General features: G+C 31.6%; 4 protein-coding genes across 7 annotated transcripts; 1 reads left to right on the top strand and 3 right to left on the bottom strand.

Annotated features, from left to right (window-relative positions):
- The first annotated feature begins 186 nt into the window (after positions 1-186).
- On the top strand, positions 187-26,085 carry LOC145945821 (uncharacterized). 2 transcript variants are annotated; one of them, XM_083055003.1, is made up of 8 exons: positions 187-795; positions 1,170-1,250; positions 1,586-1,629; positions 21,083-22,176; positions 24,608-24,715; positions 25,144-25,276; positions 25,612-25,667; positions 25,882-26,085. In XM_083055003.1, the coding sequence occupies exons 4-8, from the start codon at positions 21,121-21,123 to the stop codon at positions 26,011-26,013; spliced, it is 1,485 nt and encodes a 494-aa protein (XP_082911129.1). In that variant the 5' UTR covers positions 187-795; positions 1,170-1,250; positions 1,586-1,629; positions 21,083-21,120; the 3' UTR covers positions 26,014-26,085. The 2 variants fall into 2 exon arrangements, with proteins under 2 accessions (XP_082911129.1, XP_082911130.1); XM_083055004.1 differs by lacking the exons at positions 187-795; positions 1,170-1,250; positions 1,586-1,629 and adding an exon at positions 20,859-21,001.
- Fatp1 (Fatty acid transport protein 1) lies at positions 2,403-16,648 on the bottom strand. 3 transcript variants are annotated; one of them, XM_083054990.1, is made up of 13 exons: positions 16,449-16,648; positions 16,136-16,230; positions 11,608-12,122; positions 7,859-8,009; positions 6,953-7,190; positions 6,549-6,783; positions 6,123-6,324; positions 5,719-5,911; positions 5,314-5,454; positions 4,878-5,015; positions 3,713-3,870; positions 3,348-3,501; positions 2,403-3,145 (listed from the first exon to the last, which is right to left on the bottom strand). In XM_083054990.1, the coding sequence occupies exons 2-13, from the start codon at positions 16,211-16,213 to the stop codon at positions 2,991-2,993; spliced, it is 2,358 nt and encodes a 785-aa protein (XP_082911116.1). In that variant the 5' UTR covers positions 16,214-16,230; positions 16,449-16,648; the 3' UTR covers positions 2,403-2,990. The 3 variants fall into 3 exon arrangements, with proteins under 3 accessions (XP_082911116.1, XP_082911117.1, XP_082911119.1); XM_083054991.1 differs by having other exon boundaries at positions 11,608-12,101; XM_083054993.1 differs by lacking the exon at positions 16,449-16,648 and having other exon boundaries at positions 11,608-12,101; positions 16,136-16,304.
- Tektin-c (Tektin C) lies at positions 17,329-20,790 on the bottom strand. The gene is made up of 7 exons (XM_083055005.1): positions 20,509-20,790; positions 20,000-20,323; positions 19,427-19,717; positions 18,988-19,260; positions 18,449-18,671; positions 17,995-18,213; positions 17,329-17,852 (listed from the first exon to the last, which is right to left on the bottom strand). The coding sequence occupies exons 2-7, from the start codon at positions 20,071-20,073 to the stop codon at positions 17,715-17,717; spliced, it is 1,218 nt and encodes a 405-aa protein (XP_082911131.1). The 5' UTR covers positions 20,074-20,323; positions 20,509-20,790; the 3' UTR covers positions 17,329-17,714.
- Cbp20 (cap binding protein 20) lies at positions 22,639-23,718 on the bottom strand. The gene is made up of 3 exons (XM_083055017.1): positions 23,556-23,718; positions 23,074-23,394; positions 22,639-22,980 (listed from the first exon to the last, which is right to left on the bottom strand). The coding sequence occupies exons 1-3, from the start codon at positions 23,628-23,630 to the stop codon at positions 22,876-22,878; spliced, it is 501 nt and encodes a 166-aa protein (XP_082911143.1). The 5' UTR covers positions 23,631-23,718; the 3' UTR covers positions 22,639-22,875.

Genomic DNA, 26,085 nt, shown 5'->3' with positions numbered 1-26,085 from the left:
TGATCACGTGACTGTCTCCCCACTCCGCCCCCCACGGCCGCGCCGGCGCTGCTGTTCCCCCACTCCGCCCCCCACGGCCGCGCCGGCGCCGCTCCCCCACTCCCTCCCACTGTCGCGCCGGCCCGCCGGCGCCGCTTCCTCCCCACTCCTCGCTCCGAATTCCAACACGAGTGACGCGCCACCTGAGGGTCAAAGTCGTCGAGCACGCCGTACACGCGCGCTCTCTCTCTCTCTCTCGTTACGACAATACGCATTGTACGAAAAATTCTTTAATTGAAGCAGTATTTAGCGGTAAGATTAAACGCCTTAAAGTAAGCGAAACGCAATTGTAGAATACAACACGTAGAATACTTTGATCAAAGCAATAGTACGACTCGTAATATATTATAATTGTATGTATGACAATTTTATTTCTATTATACATTTCGTTACAAAGAATACATCATCTGATATGTACGTATATAATACATCTTCGTTAAATAAATGATCAATATCAATGTTATAAACTTTGCACATACATACATATGTACATCATTTCTTTCCGCGATTCTAGTTCCAACAACAAAATTACATGATAACATTTCGTGTTGAAAAGAGAGTATAAGAGTCGCAAAAGAGAGAGAGAGAGAGAATGAGGGGGCGAGGGGAGAGATAGAGAGGTTATTTTATCAACTTACAATATAATTTTGTGCGCGCATATATAATTAGTGTTAAATTGAGTGAAAAATAGTAATAAATAACATTGTGAAATATTGGATGAGAATCCAGTTCGAGCTTTGCGGAATCCGTCACAAGGTATGTATATATATAATATATGTATATATATATATACTTTTATTTACTTTTTACAATTAATGTTTAATAAAAATTATACGATATTTAAAACTTTTTAAAAATATTATGACGTTTATTTTTTATAACGTCTATTTTTTTCTAGATTTGGCGTGCTTTAAGCTATTAACAAATTTATAATGTAATTTTTATTTTTTTACAATACAAATTTAAGACGATTTAAAAATATCTTCAAATCGTGAATTAAAAATATTTTTCTATTATTCTTGAATAGAAACAGAATGATTTAAGTACTTTTGTATCCTAATATTGAATTATAATAAATGATATTTTATTAAATCAATAATTTTAATCGAGATGATTATTTATTGTTATAGAGAGGTTATATCTCTCATGAATTTGGCGTTGCAACATTATATCGAAGGATTCAGTTTAGGCCAAGCAGAATCGACTCGAAGGTAATGAGATTTTATATTTATTTTAATTATTTCACAATTAAAATTTTTAATAATTTCAAAGAATCTTCTCAGAATAATTCAATAATAATTTTAAATTTTGGAAATATATATATTATAAGAGAATAAGTTTATAGATTTTACTTTAATTCAAAATTTTATATTATTTATCTATTTATAATTTATAATTAACTTTTTGTAATTTTGTACAATAAATTTTAAATCTTTTTCGTAAATTTATAAAAAGTAAATTTTTATTGCAAAAGAAAATTTTTATTTTTAATTGTCACACTTGTTTAATTTAAATCTAATCGACAATATTATTCTTTTTGCTGCAGACTCGAGTGCAAAACATATGGCCGATTCTGAATCAGCGATATCGGTGAGTAGAATTTAAGCTATTGCGATAATTTTGATTGATTTTTTTTCGCTGAAATCGTTATCTTTAAAATCAAGGCGATCTATTTTGCATATAGATTTTTAATGCAGATATAGACTTTTGCATAAACTTCTCTTGATATCAAAATTGCTGCTGCTGAACTTTGCAAGCTAATAAGGCATAATTATTATATATGAATTAAAAATCATTATTTTGAACGTGTAAATATAAATTTTACAACGCGCTGAATCTTCTATTATTTTTTCTTCGTCTGCAATTTTTAGTTTTCTATATATAATAAATATTCTAAGCGCGCACGCAAAGATTACAAATTTTTTAGAGTTAGATTTGCAAAAGTTGGAAAATTTTTTAAAAATTGTAATTATATAAATAGTGAAAATTTGCAATTTCTGTCACCATAAATATTCCTTCGAATAAATTAAAATATTTTTTATTTATCCAAGTTTGCAAATTTTGTTTTACGATAAATACTCGATTACGATTGAATTTGAATTTGAATAAGAATTTCAATTAATACAATTAATGCGTTTTTTAGCTGCATTTGTTCTATACTTTATTTTGATTGTACTTTAATATTTTGAACAGTGCATAATGGATATACAAGAAATAGATAAACAGTCGTTTGTATAATAATAATTTATTATACACATTTCCAAATGTTTTTTATGAAACAATACAAATATATATTAATGTAAAACACAAATATAAAAAATGTTACAATCTGGATATAACTAAATAATTAAATAATTACAAAATATCAAGAGTGCTGTGCGTTATAAAAGAAAAGATTACCATAATTTATAAAAATTAAAAATAATATCTATATAAAAATATATGAAACAATTCAAGTAAGGAATATTTTTCAGGAAAATATTTTCTAAAAAATATTGATTTAAAGCATATAATAATAGAACGAAAATAAAGGTTCTAATAGAAAATGCAAGCATATATTAAGATTAAGTTTAAAAGCATATTGTTATTCACATATTTTTACGAAAAATCTAATTGCACGAATAACTTCAACTGTTTAGTTGCATCCAGATTTTAACTATTACTTACTTGTTATTCGTTTTATATGCACTTGTTGAAGTTGTCATTATATATTCTACGCCTGTATACAGAACATGAATTTAGTGAACGCAATCCAATAGCAGTTATCTCTTAATATATTGATAAATGTACTGATGCACTGCTTAATTTAATCGCAATTATTTTACTATTTGAAGAAAATCAAGAGTTTCTGAGATTCGCGTATAATTTTGTGTGTGTGTATGTATGACAATGAAATATTCTAAAACATTGTAATTATTGTCATATAGTTTACAGTCTTCCGGCTAACATACTTAGAATTTTATCGTGCCTTGTTGAATTTGATCATAAATTTCTCGTGTTAATGACTGATAACCAAGCTTTACGTCTAAATAATATAGCTTGTCTTGTATTTTTTCCATGTTGTACCCTTCTTCTTGGAGATCTTTTTTCTTCAACTTAAATGTTCCTATAAATCATGAATAGATACAAATATTTAGCGCTTATTTTATATATTTCAATATGGTAATACATATTTTAATTTCTCACACATTTTTCAACGTGATATGATAATTTTCTCTAATCAGTTAGGGCTAGTGTTTAAATTTATAGTTTGAACACACACTTGTTTTTCTAACTCAATAATATTGAATTTATACGTAAAGGCGTACCTGTGAGATCAATTTTCGTCAGAATTCTGACAAATTGTGGTCTAGCATAAGTAGGTAACTGTTCCTTAATGTCGACAGTTAATTTATTTATATCCAATGTTCCATTTTCATCGTGAATTGCAGCCATTCCCGCTTTACCTTCAACACCTCGAACCTATATCGATAATCATATTTTATTACGTTGCTAGATTACGGTTCTTTCGAAAAAGTATCGTATTAATACATTTTATGATAATTAATTTAAATAATTATTGAGAATTATTCATAATTATTGACAATTATTGCGTTATATAATAATTATTGCACTAGTGTCTCGATATTGCAAGAAATTATTATAGCAAAACTTATTTATTTTATATTATTACCTCAACGCCGTATACTATACAATCTCGATAGTTGACGAGATTGCTGATTATTGCTTCAACTTCAGAAGTTGATACATTTTCTCCTTTCCATCTAAACGTATCGCCCGTTCGGTCTTTGAAATATAAATATCCCAATTCATCGGCCACGAGGATGTCCCCTAAATAATTAATCAAATTCATAAAATTGTCCAACATAATGTTGACGAATATATATATACAGGGTTGGGCAGATACTTCAAAACAAAATATTTAAATACAAGATACAAGATACTTTTTGATATATATTTAAATACTATTTAAATACTTTGGTTTTGACATATATTTAAATACTAATTGTATTTAAATACATTTATAAATACTTTTAAATACAATTATTCTTCAAATTTCCTGATTATATATTGAAAGTAGAATTGTATGAAAATAGAATTAAAAGTAAAATCAGCACTTTGAAAGAGAGATAAGTTCATTTATTTTAACTTTAAAGTTCGTAAAATAATAATAATTAAAATAATAGACATATAATGGCATATATATTATATATAATAGCATATATTATAGTAATTTAAGTATAGGTTTTTCAAGTATACATAGAGTATACTCTATTTATTTATCATCACTACAAACTATGTATAACTTTGTTAATTCTTATTGATCTTTTAAAAATACCAATGTTTCAAACATTTTGTCAGATAGAAGGCCACGAGTAGGCGAATGTATAAATCCCGCAAAAAAAAAGAACAGTCTCTCTACAGGAGCAGAAGAACATAGACTAGTATCAAATTTTATAAACGCCTTTTTCACACGTGGGATAATAATGTAATTACATAAATACATTTAAATACAAGATACATTTAGATTAAATAATTAATTACAAAATTCTAGATACTTGATTATTCGATATTTAAATACTGTATTTAAATCTACCTATCATATATATATATATATATATATATATATATACAGGGTTGGGCAGATATGTATCTTAAAGTATCTGAGCTAAGATACTTTAAGATACATATCTGCCCAACCCTGTATATATATATATATATATATATATATATGATAGGTAGATAGATAATTCCATTATAAAAGGAATATAAAAAAGAAACTTATGTAGTTCCAAACTCATTTTGATATGTAATAAATAATAAGCAAAATTTTGCACCTGATAGGAAGGCAGAATCTCCTTTTGTGAAAATATCGCGAACCACCTTCTTCTCAGATGCTTTTTCATCCACGTATCCTAAAAATGCCCTGGTCGGATTGTTTGGTAAAATTTTTCCAATAAAGACACCAGGTTCATCTATTAAATGAAAAATTTGTTTGCCATGTAGCATGTATAGAGAATTCCGAGAAAAAAATAATGTGATTAACAATATTAATTAAAATATCCATTGCTCGAGAGTCATAGGAAAATCGTTAGTTTAATATAGGTTTAACGTAATACATATTTTGTCTATATGTACATCTTTTATAATAGTAAAATTTGAAATACCAATGAATGTCAAATTGAATATTTTTTTCATTTCGCGTACGTTAAATCTGCAATGGGTATGTTAATTATTATCATTAATTAAAGTTTATTGCATTGCAATACTTACTTGGTTCACAAACTTGACACAGCCCTTTAGCATTACGTATAGGTTCGCCATCTTTATCTACTTTGATAATAGATATAGGATATACCGAAGGAATAATTCTCGAAATGAAACCTACTGCGCCAGCTTTATTATCGACGTTTACTGAAAACAATACGATTTTTACAACGTTTCAAATATCGCTCAATTCTACAATACTTTTAAAACAAAATCGCCTCGATAAAAATAAAGCTAACGTTGATTTAGGCAACGAAAAGGTGTGAAAGATGCTTTGAAATATCCTTTTATATGTGTAATTGCTATTTGATGACAACAAATGAATTGATCTGATATTTTATATATCCATTTCATATTACACAACGCATTATTTATGTATGTGTAATGGATCTAAAATATTTTGTTACTTACTAATATTACTGTTGCCTTCGGTAGCGCCATAAAATTCAAGCACCTTTGGAATGTTGAACCGTTTTACAAATTCTTCCCAAATTTGTGGCCTTAGCCCATTGCCAAAAATCATTCTAACGTTATGCTCCTGGTCCTCCTTCTTAGGTGATACTGCCAGGACATACCGACACATTTCGCCTATGTATTGAGCAACCTGATATTTTCCAAAACTTTATTAAATATATAAATATGATGCTTATATGCATATTTATATTTAGTAAAATATTTTATTAATGGTTTGTGAATCTAATTGTAAGGAAAATAAGACAGGGCAAGTACTAATTAAACTTATAGAGAATAAAATTGGCATAAGTTATTATAATGTGTTTAGAATTATCTAAATTTAACAAATTAAAAGTACTTACGGTACATTTGTATTTAAGACAATCACTAAAGTACGCGCTGGCTGAGAATTTCTTTCTAATTACTGTTGTGTGTCCAAATAACAAAGCTTGCCCTATAGCCATAATTCCACCAGCTGTATGATACAAGGGCAGAGGTGTATATATTCTATCCGAATCGCGTAGGAAACCCACATAATGTACAGCAGCCGCGATAAAGAAATATCTGGGAAAATATGATGTAATTTCTTTCAATCTCTTGATATTTATCATTTTTAAAAAAACGATATGTCTTTGTTATTATATTTCCATCCTAATGATTGAAAGAGAGGGAAAAGGGGCTATATATAAAATCAACTATATATTTTCAAAATTTCAAAAAATTTCGGGCGAAAATTCTCCAAAAATTCCATATCTTCTTTGAATTAAAAATGTAACTTATATATTCACCTCGAACTCGTGATTATAGCTGCTTTTGGAAGACCTGTAGTTCCACTAGTGTATATATATAACAGTCTATCATTGTGACCGCCTTTCTCTTGTACCACTGGTGGAGTCGCTGGCGTATCCACCAGAATTGCATTCAAATCTTTCTCTTTTAATCCGATCGACATCGCATTCGGATGACTGCCGAATCTGTATAGCGCCAATTTAGCATCCAAAGACGAGGCGATATCTGTCACAGCTGAAATTGACGTTTAGTGCTGTTTAAATATATTTAAGATTAAAAACTGTAAGAAAAAAATGGTGAATCGAGCTATATCGATTTTACGTTTAGATGTCAAATTTTGCGTTATCTCAGGTTTTCAACGCGCATAAAATAATAACTATCGTATTAATTATTATCCTCTTACCGTTAAAGAATTCCGCGCCGTATATAAACGCCTGACATTTTGCAATATTGATACTGTGCAGTAGGCTGCTCTTACGAAGATTGATGTTAATCAAAGGCGTTATCACACCAAGTTTGCTTAAGCCTAGCCAAATTCCAATAAATTCCGGACGATTCTCTAATAGTAAAGCAACCACATCTCCTTTTTTATAACCATGCGTTTTGAATATCGTCGCGATTTTGTTACTAAAATCCTCCATCTATGTAAAAGAGAGAGAGAGAGAGAGAAAGAGAGAATGAAAGAGAGAGAAATTAAAAAATTACACATTATGATATATATTTATAAATAATAAATATGTCTAACAGAAAAAAAATCTCAAATTTTTTCATATAATTAGAGAATCGCTTATTAAAATCGAGATAGTTACGAGGATGACATATGCTATATAATGAGAATTAGAAATACAAATTCAATTCAATTCGAGCAAGAGCTATTATATTTTATTCTTAAAATCATAAAATTCACTGTACGTGTAAATAATTAGAACGGTCGCAGTAAATTTTGTCAGAAGATAAGGTAAATCATTAACTTGAATTATTATTAATTATTGATTACATTATTGAATTTAGTCATTAATTGTTAATTACATTATTAAATTGAATAATTAATTATTAATTACATTATTGAATTGAATTATTAATCATTAGTTAGTGCTTGATAAGAATTCCGCAGTAAATAAAGAAATTTATTTTAAATTAATTTAGACTATTCAACTTGTAAATTTCAGAATATAAAGCCGCCGATCATAATTTATTATTTACATATATTTAAGTTGTATGAAATATCTTCTAAATTTATAAAACGTATGCATTAAATTTAAATAAAAGCGATGCGTCATTCTTTTGTTTAAAAAAATTTAATATTTACCTGTTGATAAGTCCATTCCTGATCTTCGAATATAAAGCAGACTTTATTAGGATGACGATTAACCCATTGTCTAAATATATCGGCGACATTTCTGTCTTTTTTCTCGTGATCACGCATCGACCACAGCATTGTTACATAAGCTATAAGTGCTCTGAAAAAAATAAAAGTTGCGTTTAGAGAAAGCAACTTTTATAACAATTTATACAAGAGCAGATATATGTATATTCGTGCTATTCATTTCTTTGATTGTTCTTAATGCTTATTAAATAAAATTTCGAGAAAAAGCAAGCGAAAATACCTAACAGAAGATTGATATTATTTTATATCGAATTTTTTATTCAAAAAGATATATATGAAGGCAATATGAATATAAATATCAATTCAAAGACAGACATATTTAATTATCTTACGTGATCTTACATTTTCTTACGCTTTTTCTATAATTTTGAGGGACACCGCAATGAGGTAAATTTCTTAAATACGTATATAGTCGGTCATTCGGGATAGGTAATCAAGTTAAACGGCCAAGAAATTCCGTTATCTTCTCGAGGTCAAGAAAAGAAGGATACTACATTCTCTTTCCCGGCAGCAATGCTGAATGATACCATAGTTGGCAACTTATAAAATAAAGTGGGAGAAGACAAGGACATATAATACAGTGTCGAGGAAAAGTTTGCACGCAAACGGAGGTTGCGTAGTTGATGACTTATTTTATATTAATGATTGAATTCTTTTCCCTCCTTCCCTCTCTTTTTCTCACTTAATCTCTTCTTTTTGCCACGACTGCGTCTCGAGTCTCATCTTAACTGATCTCTTCTGAGACTTTCCGATAATATTGATTAAGCCTAATCCTTTCTTTGATCCATCACGCTCTGAATCGTTAAATATCGGAGTAACCGCGACTTTGGTCGTGACCTAGATCCCAATCACGGTCATGGCCACGATAATGTTCATAGACACGGTCATGATCGTTGATACAATAATCGTGATGAAGAATTACTTGGTCTCTTAAATTGAGAAGGCACGTTTCCGCGATGCCTCTGATATCTTCATCATCAGAACGACATACGAGAAAAATATCTCTCAGTATTTTTATATGGAAATATCGTAACGTCATATATCAATATTGTTTTAGCTGATGGAAGAGATATAGAAGCAAACAAGAAACGTTATTCACTTACTTAATTATTTAAATGTTGGTTTTTTTTTCCCGAGAGAACATTGTAATTGCTTTGTAATTACTCAAGATTAGATATTACGTTTATATACTCACACATAAAGCACGTGTAACTCTCGTTATTCATCAATCTCAAGGATTAACAGTTAAATTTATGCAAAATAAATAGACGAAACTAATTTGCATCTCAACAGAGTTTGCAGATCTGTTTATATCGAGAATTGTGTGTATAATATTGTAGCTATATAATCAGAAAATCTTTTTTGTTTCTATTCTAGATTGTACGCATTTATTTACTTATTAATTGTTTTTTTCCTCGCAACCTCTAAGGTGAACAGAAGATTATATATTGTCTATAAAACTCGAAATAACGCATCAAAGTAAACCTCGCTCATAAAATTATTACAGCAACATCCTCTATCACTTCCACGCTACATTTTTTTAAATTTATTTTATTTTCTGTATATAATTTTCCGCGATTTTACTTTTTGTACACCTCGTATATCCAGTTTCCGGTGAAAGTTGCTATATCTTTCTTCGCGCATGAAAGTTCCTAAGTCTGTATTAATATCTGCTAATACCGGTTGTCAATGAGCAAAAATCTCTAAGTTATTGTTAGTTTAAACTTTTGTCGATTCGCGCGATAAAAAATTATTCTCGCCATAAATCTTTTTGATCCACTCATTGAAATCTTCGCGAACTGGGACATTTCATTTTTTTATTATCACTCTCGCGGAGAAAGTTTCAAGTTTCTATTGCGACGAATGCAAACAATTCTTTATCGTGTTTCTCAGAAAATCTGCACAATGTAAAAGGAAAGAATACGTCATTGTTCTTTTTTTTTGACAGATAAATTAATAAATAAATGAAGATAAAAATATATTGAAGAAAAAGAAATAATACAAAAATGTCCTATATTTTTTCATTTATTTATGTATGAGTTCACATTAAAATTGGGTTTACGTCGAGTCATAAAATGAAATCGTGATGTTCGTGCTCTCATTCGATTAGATAAATTGAGTATCAGCAATTGTTGGCAATATTTCGTATTTTATTTCCAGACAAGATTTTATTCACATCGACAGTTCCACTCGAAAGATTGGTCTTTTTTATCTTTTTTTTTATAAAAAAAACAAAGACATGAAAAAATGATTACATGTATTAAATTGACCTGGCACGACGAAAGAGTTAAGTTCATTTATCATGTATTATTTACAATATATTATACGACGTATCACGACGGAAAGAAAGAGTCTAATTATAAGATAAAGTTCAATCAACAAATAGATAAAGTTCAAACCTATCATTTTTTTTAATTGTCTGCAGACTGATTCATCAAGCTGTTTATCGTGATAAGGCATAAAAGATTCCAGGATAAGCACTTCGAATTTATCATTAATAAGAATTCGAAAAATGAAACGAACCATTTAAAGCAGCATCGTTAAACGCGTCGTAGATTTTTACCGATTGTTTCTTTCGTCGCCAATAAATCGTCTCTACAACATAATGTCCTGTTATTTCATTTTTTAATTCTTGTAAAACAAATAATCAAGCCGTCATTAAATGGTATAAAAGAATCATGTAGTCAAATCGTTATTGAAAAGTATAAAAGAGACCATTGATCTTGTTTTTTGAGCAATTAAGAAATCGGTTATGTACGTGTAGTTATTATAACATACGTACAATCTGATTCACACATAAATATTGAAGAATCGGTAATGAAATTAAGGTGCGAATTGTATACTTTTTAAATACAAATAAATACAACAGAGAATACAAAATTGTAAGATTAATAAACATGATAGATATATCGTCGTTGTAAATAATATCTTTCATGTTTGTGATTAGATTAGTCGAGTCTGAAATATCGAGAGGCTGAAAATTTATCGGCAAAACATTACGTAATAACAATCACGCTAATGCTCTGTTTGCATTTTGCTAAAACGACGTAGTGTAAGAGGAATTTTCCATTTTTCTTCCACTTTTACGTTTTCCCTAAGTATAGATACATTGACGCGGCTTCCAACAATATCGGCGGCCCAACATTATTACGCAGTTATAAGTCACTATTTATATTCATTACATCACTATTTATACGATCATCGATTCGCGATATTCACATGGGCGCCCATAGGGGGGGGGGGGCAAGGAAGGGTATATGCCCCCCCTTGGATTTTAATATTTTAATTTTTTCAATTTAGAATAATTTTATAATTGTCAACCAAATAATTTTTTGTTTGAAATTTATAACATAAATATATATCGAAATAGTGTGGTGTGTGTGTGTACACCACACACACACACGCGCGTGCACGCACACCTGAGTATATGTACACTCTGCCCCCCCTAGAAAAAAGTTATAAGGGTGCCCATGGATATTCACAATAAATTTTCCTCTCTTCGTAAAAATCGTTTTTTTTCATTTAAATTCCGACTCGACGCTTCGTTCAACGAAACATCAAAACGAACATCGACCTATCAAAGATCGAGCAAGTTGAAGGAGAAAATACGATCTTTACTTAAAGAACGAACAGAGAGATCGACATACAAGAGTAAAAGAGTCTCGACTCACTTTGAATCACGTGGCAACGTCCTCAAGGCGATGTAGAACCATCTTAAACGGCCACCGGCGACGAAGTAGGCAACGGAGACCACTACAAGCAGCTGCACGAGATAGATCGGACCCATGTAGATGGTCACCAGAGCCAGACTGCCGGCCACGATCGCCAGCAACAGCATGATGAGAGTCAAGCGTCGTAGAAAACGGCCGACCGCCTTCCAGCGGCTGCTACCGCTCGCTCCGGAGTCTCTCTCCGATCTCCGATCAGTTGGTCCGTTGCCAACACCAGCACGTGCACTCATCTGCCCGGCGTCCTGGTGCCTACCGACGTTCACATCGCGCCCCACTCCGGACGTTGCCCTCGCGTCACATCTGCCGGCGTTGGAAGACTCGCGCGGCGCCGACGTCGACGTCGGTGTCGTCGACGTCGACGTCGGCGGCCGCGACTGGCCGCCTGATCCCGGTGGAACCCCGGCTACGAAACGGCCCTCTCCGCGTTCGATATCCTGGGCAGAAGGTGCGCGAATCTGTGAAGGTCGGGTCAAAGGATGAGGAGGAAGAGCGAAGCGCGGTTGTTCGAAGAACACATCGTCATCTTCAAACGTCATTATTGCGTTTATCGGAGAAAAAAATATTAGCCACCACAGCTAAATCTTAGCTGGTCCCTATATTACACCGGAAATTTAGTTGTCATGCCTAAACTTTAGCTATGGCAGCTAATATTTTTTAGCTATAGTTTAATGAAGAATTCGTTTAACTGTATAGTTAAAAAATATTAGCTACTATTGAATTTTAGGTGTAATATAGGGACAGCTAAACTTTAGCTATGATGAATAGTATTTTTTTTCCTTGACATCAATTCACGGGTCACCCGGGTGACTTTTGACTGATAACGAGATGGAAGTTTCCGGGAAGATGTTGTAAGCCATAGTTGTATAGCAAGTCATCGTGCGCAGGCATCAGAAGAATAAACGTAAAATTAGATAAATCGAGACAGAATTAAATTAAATATTCAAGTATAACAATATTTTTCAGATAACTATATTTATCTATATATATATATATATATATATATATATATAAATGGATTTATTATATCGATTTATCTAATTTAATTCTGCTTCTGATAAAACTGCATGATGACTTACAGCTTCTTTGCAGAAACATCAATCCCATTATCATTATCTGCACGATGACTTGTTATAACTATGTCATAAAGGAAACATCAATTTCGTATTATCACCTTTGTATTATCAAGATCATCCGAGTGACCCATGAATTGATAAACATAATAATGATGCGAAATTGAAGATTTTCAAACGATCGCGTTTGCTGATTAATAAACGGGTTTATTTGCTCTTTTCCTTATCTTTTAATTCGATCCTCGTGCATAAAGATCAAATAAATACGAAGATGTTTTTAGCAGTGTTAATCTATAAGATGTATCTCTTCCGCATCTTGCAAGATCAATCATTAGAGAAAAGACATTAAATCCGGAAAGAATTTTTTTTTCCTCGTTTGATTGAATTATTTTTAATAAATTAATTTTTTACTATTCACACACGCATGTATAGAGCTTCATGCATTCTTTATCATGATATTTTCCAGTCACTGAATGACTAGAACAAACTGCAAGATTTCTAGTTCAGCCGTCTACTTTCTAGTGCAATTTAGTTTCTCCTATCAATCGTATTTCTATTATATATTCCGTATTCTACTTAAACCTAGTCGAACTCAAGTAAAAATCCAACTTTGCAAGCTGCTAATATCGTATCTCATTAACTAGTTTTCTCCTTGCAAAAATATCAAATTATAAAATTATACAATATTAGAATTGCCCTTTCCGCTAGTCCTTTTACAGAGTTTTAAATATACCGATAAAAGAAAACATTGCTATTAAAAAATTATGCAAATTAAATTTAAGAAGACATAGAACATATGACTTTATAAAATTTTGATCAGATTCTTTTTTTTTTTCACAATTGAACGGTCGAATGCTTGTTAAGTATTTTGCCGACTAACAAATAAAAATTCTAATTCTAAATAATATTTATCACAAAAGTTACACGGGTGTAATCCGCTGTAAAACTGTATTAGCTGTTTTGAATTGCGTTTTGTTAAACGAGGCATAGCCGTCCGATGTTACAGTAGTATAGACGGTCTGTGCCTTTGATGTACCGTCTGTCGTTAGAAGCAAAACTCGGTCTCGTCAAACCGTAAGTTACGTTTGGCCGGGCACGTTTCTTGCTCGCTCGCAAGATTGTACACCAGGCGTCATTAATGCTCTCCGCCACTTCCGGCTTATGCATTTCCGGGTTGAACGCATCGTATCTAGGCGCTCGCGCTTATTCGCGTATTTATGTATATATATATATATATATACACTTACTACGGGAGTAGAACCGCGTAAAGTCCACGCATAATGCGCTTTAAATGGCGCTAATGCACATTTCTGCAAGATCCTTTTAAACCGCGTGTTTAAAACACTTTCGAATCGCCAGCCCTTCCCTCAGGGATGCCACCCTTTTCCTTCTCTCACGGCACTTTGCGCTGATTCAACGATTGACATTTCTGTCGTCCGCGCAGACAGATATACATTTATATGTCGTAAGCGGAGACAACTCGGTTGCTTTGTAATAATTCGCTGTTTGCCGGTTTACGACGAATTTCACCCCCGAACGAATCAACCCCAATCTCTCTACGGTTTCTACTATGATCAATAACACGACAATGTCGCTACCCCGCGGTAAAAGAGGGTATCAACGGTGATAACAATCGTGATGACGTGATAATAATCGTAACAACAATGTCTGATCAGTGACCTGCTTTCACGTGTATAAGTGCGTGGGAATTTTATTTTTCAATTGCACAATATGCGGGACGTTTCTATTACTTTTCGATGCTTTTGACGTGAGAGATTAACATCGATATTTGTACCGTGACAGTGTTTTTATTTCTAATCGGAGAAGGTTCAATATTTATGAAGGGAGCGAGTCGTACTATTTAATCAACGAATTATATTTTTACGCTAGCTTCTTTTGTGCTTGCTCTTTTTTAATTATCTTATTGTTTCCATGAAGAAACCGTGTCAGTAAAAGATAAGAGTAGAGTAGTATTATATTATATAAAAAAATATATAATATATAATATATTATAATTTATATATCGTATATTTATATATTTGTAATATTTAGTATATATAAAATATTGTTGTTTAAAAAAGAGAAAAAACACATTCGTTTTAACAAGACTTTTGGACTTTTATATGTCCAAGCGACATTTAATTATGCCGGGTCACGATTTCTGATTACATAAACTGCTCGCTCGATCGAATATACATTCGATTTCAAACATGATTCAACATGAAATTAAAATCGTGCTGAAAAGCCATAATTAAAAAATTAATTATATAGAGACAAAGATAAATACGTTATATAATGAAAAAATTAACAGTCTTCTATGTCTATTTCTGTTTGTTTTGCAATATGCTTCTAATTTTCTACTTATCCAGTTATAATGCTGAATTCGTGCACAATACAGTATATTTTATTCTCCTTACTTTCTTACAATTATTAACATCTAGGCTTATTCACATTGAAATTTTCAGAGCTCAGTAAGATATGAATTATTTGCATAAAACTTAATGTTAATGAAGTGTGAGCAAAAGATTGAATTCTCAAATTTAAATAAAAAATATTTTTTGTTGGTCCGCATCATGTAATGAATATGTACAAATTCGCTCGTAAATTGCAAATTCCATTATTAATTTTGCGAGTAAACATGTTGATTCATTTGGAAAATGAGATCTTATTGAGATACGTTGCATACATAAAATAACCGAAAAAAGGATATATCTCCGAAAATAGAAATAAATTGCTAAAATATTTCGGCCATTACGTCAAATCAGCAACGAAAGTTTGAATTGTCAATCAAACAACACTGCTTTTTACAAGAGCCATTTCTAAAACCTGTTTGCTAGACATCTCTTATTATGCATTTAAAAAAAAAGAAAGATTGGACCGTAACTATTGTAATAAATTTAATATCTCGTATATTTTTTAATTTTTTTATTTGAAACATCGTATAAATAATACAACCTAATTTTTGCAAAAATTATTTTTGTACGTAATTCTTGGAAATAATTGTATATATAATTAAAAAATATAATTAAAGTTATATATAATTTAATTAAATTACTCTCTTGTAAAAAAAAGATTATGTTTATATGTCTACATAAAACCTTACGTGTCATATATACCAGAAAAAAATCAATCAGATTTTAATAAATTTTAAAAAGAGAATTTGTTTGCATTTAAATTTGTATAGATATTTGTATTTAAAATATAATTGTATTAATAAGGAATCTCTTTCAATCGCTCAAACTGCTATTTCACCATCTTTCTCATTCATGTTTATACATGTAGTAGTATGTACAGTATTTCTTTTGCATTAACCGAAAACAAGTCAAATTTATAAAATAACAAGTCAGATAACAAAAATGTTTTCAAAGATAAGAAAATTATGCTATGGAGATACTTACACAATCTTTTTCGAGCATTTGCGGGACATTCATTCCATTATTGTTGTTAATTGACATCTTCGTTATGGTATCCGCCATTTTAATTTGTTAAAAAACTGCACAGAGTGGATTCATAAAAATGTATATTTTTTTCCCAAAAAATATTGATAAATTTTAATTATTACACGCGCGCACAAAACGATATAATTCTTTCCATTAATTTGACAATAAAGCACGACTAAATACTTTAAAAGTATACTGTATAAAAATAATTATTAAATTAGATTCTTTATATTCAACTCTATTTTAATAATTAATTATTTAAATAACTTACAATCGCACAAAATTCACACACACACGGAATGAGTCACATAAAGCACTTTTACACGTGGATTTTCCAATAACGTTCTCGATTCGACAAGTAAAAGGAGGAAATTGTGCAAAGGAACATAAGCTTCCTCCCAGTCTACAAATTAATTGTGCATGTACTGACTGTGATTCGATTCCTGTTAGTGTCTGAACTAAAATGAAATAGCAGCAGCAAGTCGGTTAGGCCGCTCATGAAAGCGGTCTCCCTCCTTCTCATTTCACGTGTGTGTACCGGTTCTTGGACGCCATCCACTCCTTCGTCCGCTTTTCGCTTTATTTTAGCTTTGTAAGAGAGAGAAGTTGCAACTGTGCGTGGCTGCAGTTGCACCAACAAAAAGTATAGCAAGAAACATTAGTGGTACTTGACCCGCTTTCATAAAAAACTTTTATCTCGTTCTTCGCATTTGCAAAAAATATTTCTTATGCTATCCGACAGCGGTAAAGCATTTGTATGATTCTTTACAAATATATATGCAAATAATATATACGTAATTTAATTAGTATATTTTATGATTAAAATAACAGATTTTTTATCGCTTATATAGCTATACTGACGTCAGAGGCGATAAATTATGTAAATTTTTTTGCTTGTGCTTTTTGTGTTGAGATAAACCAGTATTTTTGCATATGATCAACTCTTCTCGACATTATGATCTAATCTAACGGCAGTAAGAGGTGAACAATTTCTTTATAATTATATGATATACAGGGTGTCCCGAAACTACCGCGAGATATTTTAAAGGCAGATTCTCTGGCCAATTTAAAAACGATTTTTCCTCAGCGAAAATGTCGAGGCACCAATAATTTTCGAGTTATAAGCGATTAAAAATAAAGGGTTTCTCGTAAACTAAGCCCTCTAGAAATATAATATTAACAAAACCACATTCTTCAATTAATTTTAAGTAAAGTTTCTTTTAATAGAATTTTAATTTAAGGCTTAGTTACAAAGATACATGATGACAAAAATTGGGAACGTGCAAAAAATGATGGTCTCCCTCGACATTTTCGCTGAGGAAAAATCGTTTTTAAATTGGCCAGAGAATCTGCCTTTAAAATATCTCGCGGTAGTTTCGGGACACCCTGTATATATAATATTTTTTTATTTTTTTTATTTTTTAGATAGAATATATGAGTATACAAGTTTAATAGTAGAAAAATTCGATGAGTTTAATTGATAAGAAAAGACATTGAGAAAAACATTGAGAACATAATTGCTTTAATAGTAACAGTGTTAATACGCGTGATAGTCTATACTTTGACGTAAAGTCATGCATTCAACCTCGTCAATTTTCAAAGTATTCGTCTTCACGTTAATATCCTCCTCGAGTTGAATTTGTGTCTTGAGCAAGTAACGTAATGATGCTTCTGCCTATGATACATTTATATATATATATATATATATATATATTTTAATACTTTTTTAAATTTATATATATATATATATATATATAATATAATATAAATTTGAAAAAGTATTTATAAATTTAATAAATATTAAAAATGCAACAAACCTCGCAAAGCATTTGTTGTAGATTCGCCGCGACGTTTCGTAACTCGTGTACTTCCTTGACGAGATTAGTCTCAACCAAATCTTGAGTAAGCTCCATCCCTGGACGTTGACATCGATGTCCTAATCTCGTGTGAGCCAAAGCCATATAACCCTCCTTATCAGCTATAGATTTTTTTATGCACGCTATATTACTTGACATGGCGCTAATTTGTTTGATTATCTACAAAAGAATCGATACGAAGAATAAAGGATGTTTCATATAACACGGATTTTAAACCGAGATGATAAAAAGATATAGTGCGATCGAAAAATTTGTTGTAAAAATTAATCTCAGAATTTTTTTAAAGATCCCTTGTTGAATATATATTTCAGAAATTTGCGAGTATACTCATCTCTTTTCGAAATTTTAATAACTCTTTAATTTCCAAGATTTTGGAAGAAATGTTTCGTTTTACCTCCGAGTGTTGAAGTTCCAATTTGATTTTAGCTTCTCGGGTTTGCTCGATACGCTGTCCGAAGGCCTCGTTTGCGGCATCCTTTTGCGCTTTTAAATCATCAACCGTTTGCTTAAGTATCGCGTCGATGTAACAACGTAATCGTTTTGCGTTATTCACCTCTTTATTTGCGCTAACAACGTTGCTGTTCGTTTGCAGTTCCCATTCATTTACTGTCACCGCTCTGCAGCAACATAGTTTCTTTTTTTTTTTATGTCTATCTTAAACACTGTTATTATTATTGCGCAATATGAATTATTTGTTGCGCTATATAAACTGTGCTTTAAATGTGAACACAAGTTAATCTGACTTCGCATATATCTTAAACAAATTTTTCCGACATATTTTGCCAGACTATTTTGAGAGATTATGAACGATGTTGTATGCATAAAAAAATATCAGTTTATTGACGTGAAAAACAAAACAAAATTAATTTATCACTTCTGGCATAATTATAATCCAACGTAGCCGCGAGGTAGGAATTTTAATTTGTTACGTACGACTTATCGAGAGGCGAAGTACCGTGATAGATACTCAAATTAAAATCAGTCTCCTTCATAGATAAATTACGACGATCGATGTGCAAGTTGGTCTCCTTATTCTCGAGATCGCGATCGATATAATACAACGTAGCTTTCGATTTGCGGATTTCTTCGCCGGTTTCTCTCCGAATTCGATCCAATAAGTTCTCCACTCTTTGAATTACCTCGCGCTCCTTCAACAAGTTCCTCTCCACGTCGTCGTAAACTAAATCGATCCCCAATCTACGTTTCCTGTGTAATAGAAAATTAATTAGGGAAAAAAAAAACTGAACTTTGATCTCTCTCTCTCTCTCTCTCTCTTCTCTCCCAAGTTAAGTTTGACGTAGCCGTACACAATCAAAACGATCATAGGGTAAATAGGCTGTAGAAAAGTGCTGTCTGATGAGCGGCTAATGACCTGGCAATGAGACACTTCTCGCAAATTGCGAGAGCGTTTCTCTTTACGGACTTTAACGCGTCCGCGAGCCGTTCTTTGTACAACGACAGCGCGTCGATTTCCAAGACAATGTCCTTTCTGATCCGCAGCAACTCCTCCTTACGAAACTCGATGTCGTTAAGCTTCTCTTGCAGACGATGATCCGTCTCCCCCTTATTAGCTTTCGCAATTTCCGCGGACAATTCGCACGCGCGCGTTGCTTCAGCCAAGATACGGTCCGATGATTCCTGTTGCGCTTCGGAGCATCGATACCTAAATCATCGAAATTATAGTCGGATATTAAAGGAGGAGGAGGACTGATCGGAGCCTCTAAACGCGGATAAAAGCGTATAATTTTATGAAAAAAAAAAAAAAAAAGAAAAGAAATATTTTATTTCCTCTATAAAAAGTTACGTAGAATCTAAGAAGGAGCGATTTCTTTCTTTTTATTAATGCAGCAAGGTTTTTACACTGAAATTGTGTAATTTTAACTGTAAAATCTTTTCTTTTTTACATTATTTATATTAATAGCGTATGCATGACTTACTCCAATACCTGAACTGATTGTTATAATGCCACTCGTTCAATGTAAACCTCGAGGGGAGAGACGGGGCGCAATTTATGTCCATTTCGCGTTTTTGTCGCGAATAACGCGGATTTTGCTTTAGACGAAAGATTAATCGCAGGTTAGACGAAGAGTTATTCGATGAGAAACGGATCACACGAGGAGATTGTCTTCCTTAATGTATTCGCTCGTTCCTAAGGAAACGCGTTTCCCTCTTCCTTCAAACACATTTAACAGATACGAATTGCAGCTGCATTTTATTCTCATACAATGATGTTGGATATCTCCCAATGGCTATTGTCAAAAGCGACGTTCTAAAAAAAAAATTGCACTTTTTATTAATTTATTTTTATTAATTATGATTATTATATGCATAAAGTTTATTAAAGTATAAGGGAAGATAATTTTGTGATATGTTTTACTCTTTTTAAAGATATAAGGAAATAAAATATTTTATTTTTACATATAATAATATTATGACACTGAATTTTTTACTTACGCGTAAAATTATGCCACAGACTATAAATTTTTAGTCTTTTGTGAAAAGAGAGATTTTTTTCGTGATAAGAAAGAATTTTTGGAGAAAATATAACTGCGTTCTCTTGCTTCTCTCACGGTGATAAAGAAAGGGAGGAATTTTTATTTTCACATTTATTCGAAAAATTTAGAATATCGATAATTGTGACGTCAAATATCGAATTAAATCGATTTTTTAAATTGCGATTCCGAATGAGGGCGCTTTCATACTTATCTAACCTCGTCTTGTAAATTGTAAACAGTATTGTGCCTGTGAAAAGTCATTGTATACAATCGCAATTATGAAGAAGATAGGACGAGATTTTTCTCGAACAAATTCAATTTGTACGTCTCGAAATATATAAAGATATGTGAGTTTAAAAATTGCGAAATTGTCTAAATTAAAAAAAAAAAAAGTTGTCAAGGATATACAATAAATCTTTTTTCATCCATAAGCAATAGTTTACTTTCTACAAGTAAGAAAAAATATATTCAAATTTTGTGTATGACAATTTTATGAAAATTTATCTTACAATTAAAATCTTGAAATTTTACAGATCGATTCCTGCATGTACGTCTATTTTGCTGCACGGATATGATGTCATCGCTTGATTTAAATAAATTGAAGAGAAAAAAACTGCCAGAAGTCTCCGAACGACCTAAGAAGAAGATAGACAGGTTCGATGGATTGTCCGAAGAAGAAGTGCAAAAGTTTACATTGGAAGATTATTTGGAGATGAATCTGGATTTAGTCTTTGTTGGAATCAATCCAAGTCTAATGGCAGCGCATCGTGGTAGATATTATGCGGGTCCTGGTAATCACTTTTATAAACTGCTACATGAATCTGGCTTAACACCGAGATTTGTCAGCTTTGAAGAAGACTATAAGCTCTTGCAATACAGTATCGGCTTAACAAACATTGTAACGCGTCCCACTAGATCTGCTGCAGATCTTAAACGAACAGAGATTAAAGAGGGTGCAAAAGTAGTGGAAGAGAAGCTAAAATTGTACAAACCTAAAGTTGCAGTATTTAATGGTAAATGTATCTATGAAGTATTTGCCAACATCAGAGCTAACGCCAAATTTCATTTTGGATTACAACCTGAATGCGTTGGTGATACTGCAATCTGGGTGACACCATCGAGCAGCGCGCGATGTGCCAATTTTCCCAGAATGGTAGACAAGTTGCACTTTCACACGGCATTGAAAAAATATCTACAGTTCCTGAAAGGCGAGATCACTAATGTCGATGTAAAGGAATTCCAGTTTGAGGGAAAATGCAAGCAGTCAGTGCCCAGCACTTCCAAAATGTGGCGACGAAAAGACATCTCCACTTTCCTGCACGGAGGCAGAGTTGTCAACAAAAACACACTTTGTCTGGATACATCGGAGGAAGATATCGCTGCAATTCATACAGCAGAATTTCTAGTAGAAAAAGCTAATCATAAAAAATACACTGAAGATGAAGATAGATGTAATCACGAAAATGAGAATCGAGCATTGTTTGACAAAATTGCAGAAAAAACTGAAAAGGATATGGGAAAAACGGACAAGATTGTAATTTCTGGCCATGTCAATAATGGAACGGTGATTGCTAACAGGTCAAAGAAGGAAGCTAGTAATACAAATAGAAGAGAAGGTTCTAATCATGTAAGTAATACCATATTAAATCATGAAAGTGTAGCAAATGAGAACAATGAAAAATGTACATCTTCGAAAATCACTCACAAAACTTTAAAAACTCGGAATAATTTTAAAAATAATAATAGAAGTAACTCATTAGATTTTATGAGCTTAATCAAGCAAAGATTATCTCAAAAAAATAACAACACATCTACTACCTCTGAATTAGAATCTAGTTAAAAACTATTTAAAGAAACAATTCTATTTAAAAAAACAATAAATATTAGAGATAATGATAAGTATTAGTCTGTGATTCTAAATTTAACTATTTTAATATAGCATGTTTATATATTTAATTTTTTTTATATCTTAAAATTTTGTTTCTAAGATGTTTACTATATATAGAAATAAGGAATGTAAAAATTAAACTCGAAAGTTATTATGAAAAACATATTCATTAATTTCATAATAAACAAATTGTTTGAAAGTATTTCAATGAAAAATGTCATTTATTAAAGACATGTTAAAACATGTTTTAACATGACTTTAGTATGTGTATGAATAGTTCTCTACTTTTACCGCTACTTGACATAATCTACCTCTTAAACGTTATATTTACATATATGATTGTTTTATAATTATAATTATGTATAAATTAGTAATTAGTAAAACATAGATTGAACATTTGCACGCGCTATTCATACAATCGTCTCATCTTTCAAACTTTCACCGTCCAAATCCACCATCCGAGATAGATGTTACTTTCTGTTGTATTATTTTACCATAACCACCCCTTCCACTATCAAAGTCTGATCGATATTCATCTCTTACCTAAATGTAGAATAATATTGTATGATATGCCATATATATCTTAGATTAGATTTAAACTAATTCAATGTAAAATATAAATTTAAAGATAATTACTTGTCCTCCAGTCTTGCCACGACCATACTGTCTGCCTTCGATAAAGCCAGCGTCCCAATCAGTCCTAATTATTCGGTCATCTAAACGAGTCCCATTTATATATCTCATACAGTGTTCAGAATCCCTTCTTAGATAATACTCGACGAAGCAAAAGCCGCATGGTGTCTTCTTATATTTATCGAGTCCCATAATAATACGCCTGATATCACCACATTTTGAAAACAATTCGTATATCTGTTCCTCGGTAGTGTAAAAAGACAGATTGCCTATGTACAAGGTGGTAGAGTTTCTCAGAAGTCTGTCTTGTTCAGCCCTTGAGCCCTGAAAAAAGATACAAGAATAAGAAATCAATTTGAAAATTAAATTACTAATTGCATTTTACAATTAATATGTACATATAAGAAAATATAAGAAAAAAAAATATAAATGTTGTGTAAAATCACGATGAAATACTTTGATAGATAAATTTTGATGAAACAAACCTTAAAATGTTGATCCCGATAAGAGCTTAAATCAACAGACGGCGAGGTGGTATTTGTATTCACTTTAACCGACATTTTAATTCGCAATACTGAAATAACTGATCTATCGCCCTTTTCATCCAAAAAACTGGAGTATAAACATATATGGATAGAAATACGGCATTATTTATACCAACGGAAAGAAAGGTATAAAAAATGTTACTAGCTTGACATAGTGGAATATGAATGTCAGATGGACCAATCGGAATGAGAGGAGCGGAGGCTCCTTCGTCCCGATTGGTCACCAAAAACGAGTGGATTTTCCCATCTCGATTGTCACAATCTATGACGTAGACTTTTCTGGAACGTTCCAGATGTCGCGGCCAGCCAATCGCCTTGCACTTTTCTGCGAGCGCAGAAACGAAGCGGGCGATTGGTTGCCGCGTGGTTTCTTGCCGCGTCACGCGCGCAGGAGCCAATAAGCGCATTCGGGAGGTAATTGCGTCCGCGAAGCGAAGCTACGATTCCGTCTCTCTTCCCTTGGTGCGTATCTTCGGCGAGGTAGGCGTGTAATTAATATATTTAATATATCGAATAAATATATTTGAGACGACGTACGATTAAAACGCGAGCAACGCTCGACCGATTCTTATATATTGGCGGCTTTTCGTTGAATACTCGACGTTCGAATTTCTCGAGGCGAAGAGGATTATTGAACATATGCCGTCATAACCTAAAGAACACGTTGCTCGCATGCTGCGTACTTTTTTCCATTCTCGCATTCGACATTTTTTTTCTCTTTCTAAAAATTTATTCTAAAATTTTGCGCGGAATTTTTGTATTAAAAACGTAATTGTTATATTGTGTGTCTGATGTGTGTATGTATGTATATGTGTGTGTGAGGTAAAAATTCATATATAGAAATACACATATACATATTACATATATACTTGTATTTATACTACTACTACTTCTGAAAGTCAACATTCATTATATAGCATGAAACGAAAAAATATATATTAACATTAAAGCTCTTACAAATTATTTGTGCTTATATATTGCATATATTGCAGAGTTTTTGGTACGATCAAAAAATGACAAACGCCATGCAGCTCCAGATTCGTGGACAGGAGACAACTGTCATTGATTGCGTAGATAATGACAGAATACAACACATAAAGGTATATTAGCGTTTCTTTTATTATTATTAGCTCGATGTCAAATTTGAATTTGTCTTTGAGTGATAATTTTGTAAAAGTGTAGCATTAAAATGATAATCTAGTATTTGCTAACTTTACACGAATGCTAGAAGGAGCAATAATGCAAAAGTAATATGTAAATTTATAAAAGAATGAAAATACTTTCATTTTTTAATAAGCTTACTACAAAATTATCTTTATGACGAGTTTCTAGAAAAACAATTTTAATTATATAATAGAAAAACATAAAGAAGAAATAAGATGTTTAGAATGTAGCAGGAATTTATTTGAATAGACTTTGTATGATACAATAAATACAAACAAAAAATATGCTATATTAATAATTTTCTGTAGAAGATACTGTTTGATTATTCAATGTTTAATTTAAGCAAATCTTTAATTTCTTATAGAAAAGAATTGCATCCCTCCATGGTATCGTGGATGAATTTAACCTTTATTGCAATGGGAGTTTATTAATAGACGAGGCTTGTGTTGGTGAACTTCCATCAAATGTACTTGATTTGACTGTACCCCTGCGAGGAGGTAAGTTAATTAATTATTTAGTACAAAATTGCTCACTGAGTGATTATTCATGATTGGCACATTTCTTAGATTTTGCATAAATGTAAAATTATACACTTATCATGAACAGCTGCTTAATAAGCAGTTGTACTAAATCTAATGTATAAAAGTAAGATGCAGTGCATATAAAATTATTTAGAAATTCTGAACATGAATAATTAAAACTGCATTCATTATGTATATTTGTTTAGAAAAAGTATTAAATTTTTAATTCTGGATATCATGATTATCATCGAGACATAGAAAATATTAATAATTAATTATGAGATGATTGAATATTTGTTTGTTGCTTATAGGTAAGGTTCACGGTTCTTTGGCACGTGCCGGCAAAGTAAAGGCTCAGACACCTAAGGTAAAAAGATACTTCTTTATTTGAAATTCAATTTACATTTTAATATTATGCACAAATAAATAGCTATTAATTTCATAGTTTATATATTATATATGCATTAAATGTCAGAAGAAAATAAATTTTGAAATCTTGAAATTAAATTCTTGAATAAGAAAATTTTACATTGTGTAATTATTTACATTTTACATTGTATTATATAAAATATATGTTACAGGTTGAAAAACAAGAAAAAAGTAAAAAGAAGACTGGCCGTGCTAAACGACGCATTCAGTATAACCGTAGGTTTGTCAACGTTGTCCAAACCTTTGGCCGCCGACGTGGACCTAATGCCAATACAAACACATAAGGAAATATATATTACTATATTATTTGTTATAATAAATTCAAATAAAATGTCACATGACTAAAGTATCTTAAA

This window comes from Prenolepis imparis, unplaced genomic scaffold (assembly GCF_030444845.1).
Source record: "Prenolepis imparis isolate NDT839.2.m4 unplaced genomic scaffold, iyPreImpa1.0 SCAF_15, whole genome shotgun sequence".
In the NCBI taxonomy this organism is placed as follows: Eukaryota; Metazoa; Arthropoda; class Insecta; order Hymenoptera; family Formicidae; genus Prenolepis; species Prenolepis imparis.
This window is presented reverse-complemented; position numbering and strand designations above follow the sequence as displayed.

What these genes read in the sequence shown, in the direction of transcription:
- LOC145945821 (XM_083055003.1), top strand. Translation starts at nt 21,121, where the DNA reads ATGATGTCATCGCTTGATTTAAATAAATTGAAGAGAAAAAAACTGCCA. An exon ending in ACAGAATACAACACATAAAG is followed by an intron (nt 24,716 to 25,143) that starts GTATATTAGCGT and finishes AATTTCTTATAG; the next exon opens with AAAAGAATTGCATCCCTCCA. An exon ending in GACTGTACCCCTGCGAGGAG is followed by an intron (nt 25,277 to 25,611) that starts GTAAGTTAATTA and finishes TGTTGCTTATAG; the next exon opens with GTAAGGTTCACGGTTCTTTG.
- Cbp20 (XM_083055017.1), bottom strand. Translation starts at nt 23,630, where the DNA reads ATGTCGGTTAAAGTGAATACAAATACCACCTCGCCGTCTGTTGATTTA. An exon ending in ATCGGGATCAACATTTTAAG is followed by an intron (nt 23,395 to 23,555) that starts GTTTGTTTCATC and finishes ATCTTTTTTCAG; the next exon opens with GGCTCAAGGGCTGAACAAGA. An exon ending in GTGGCAAGACTGGAGGACAA is followed by an intron (nt 22,981 to 23,073) that starts GTAATTATCTTT and finishes TTCTACATTTAG; the next exon opens with GTAAGAGATGAATATCGATC.
- Fatp1 (XM_083054990.1), bottom strand. Translation starts at nt 16,213, where the DNA reads ATGGCGGATACCATAACGAAGATGTCAATTAACAACAATAATGGAATG. An exon ending in GTATAGTATACGGCGTTGAG is followed by an intron (nt 3,502 to 3,712) that starts GTAATAATATAA and finishes TTATCGATATAG; the next exon opens with GTTCGAGGTGTTGAAGGTAA. An exon ending in GACGAAAATTGATCTCACAG is followed by an intron (nt 3,146 to 3,347) that starts GTACGCCTTTAC and finishes CATGATTTATAG; the next exon opens with GAACATTTAAGTTGAAGAAA.
- Tektin-c (XM_083055005.1), bottom strand. Translation starts at nt 20,073, where the DNA reads ATGGACATAAATTGCGCCCCGTCTCTCCCCTCGAGGTTTACATTGAAC. An exon ending in CATTATAACAATCAGTTCAG is followed by an intron (nt 19,718 to 19,999) that starts GTATTGGAGTAA and finishes TCGATGATTTAG; the next exon opens with GTATCGATGCTCCGAAGCGC. An exon ending in TACAACAAATGCTTTGCGAG is followed by an intron (nt 17,853 to 17,994) that starts GTTTGTTGCATT and finishes AATGTATCATAG; the next exon opens with GCAGAAGCATCATTACGTTA.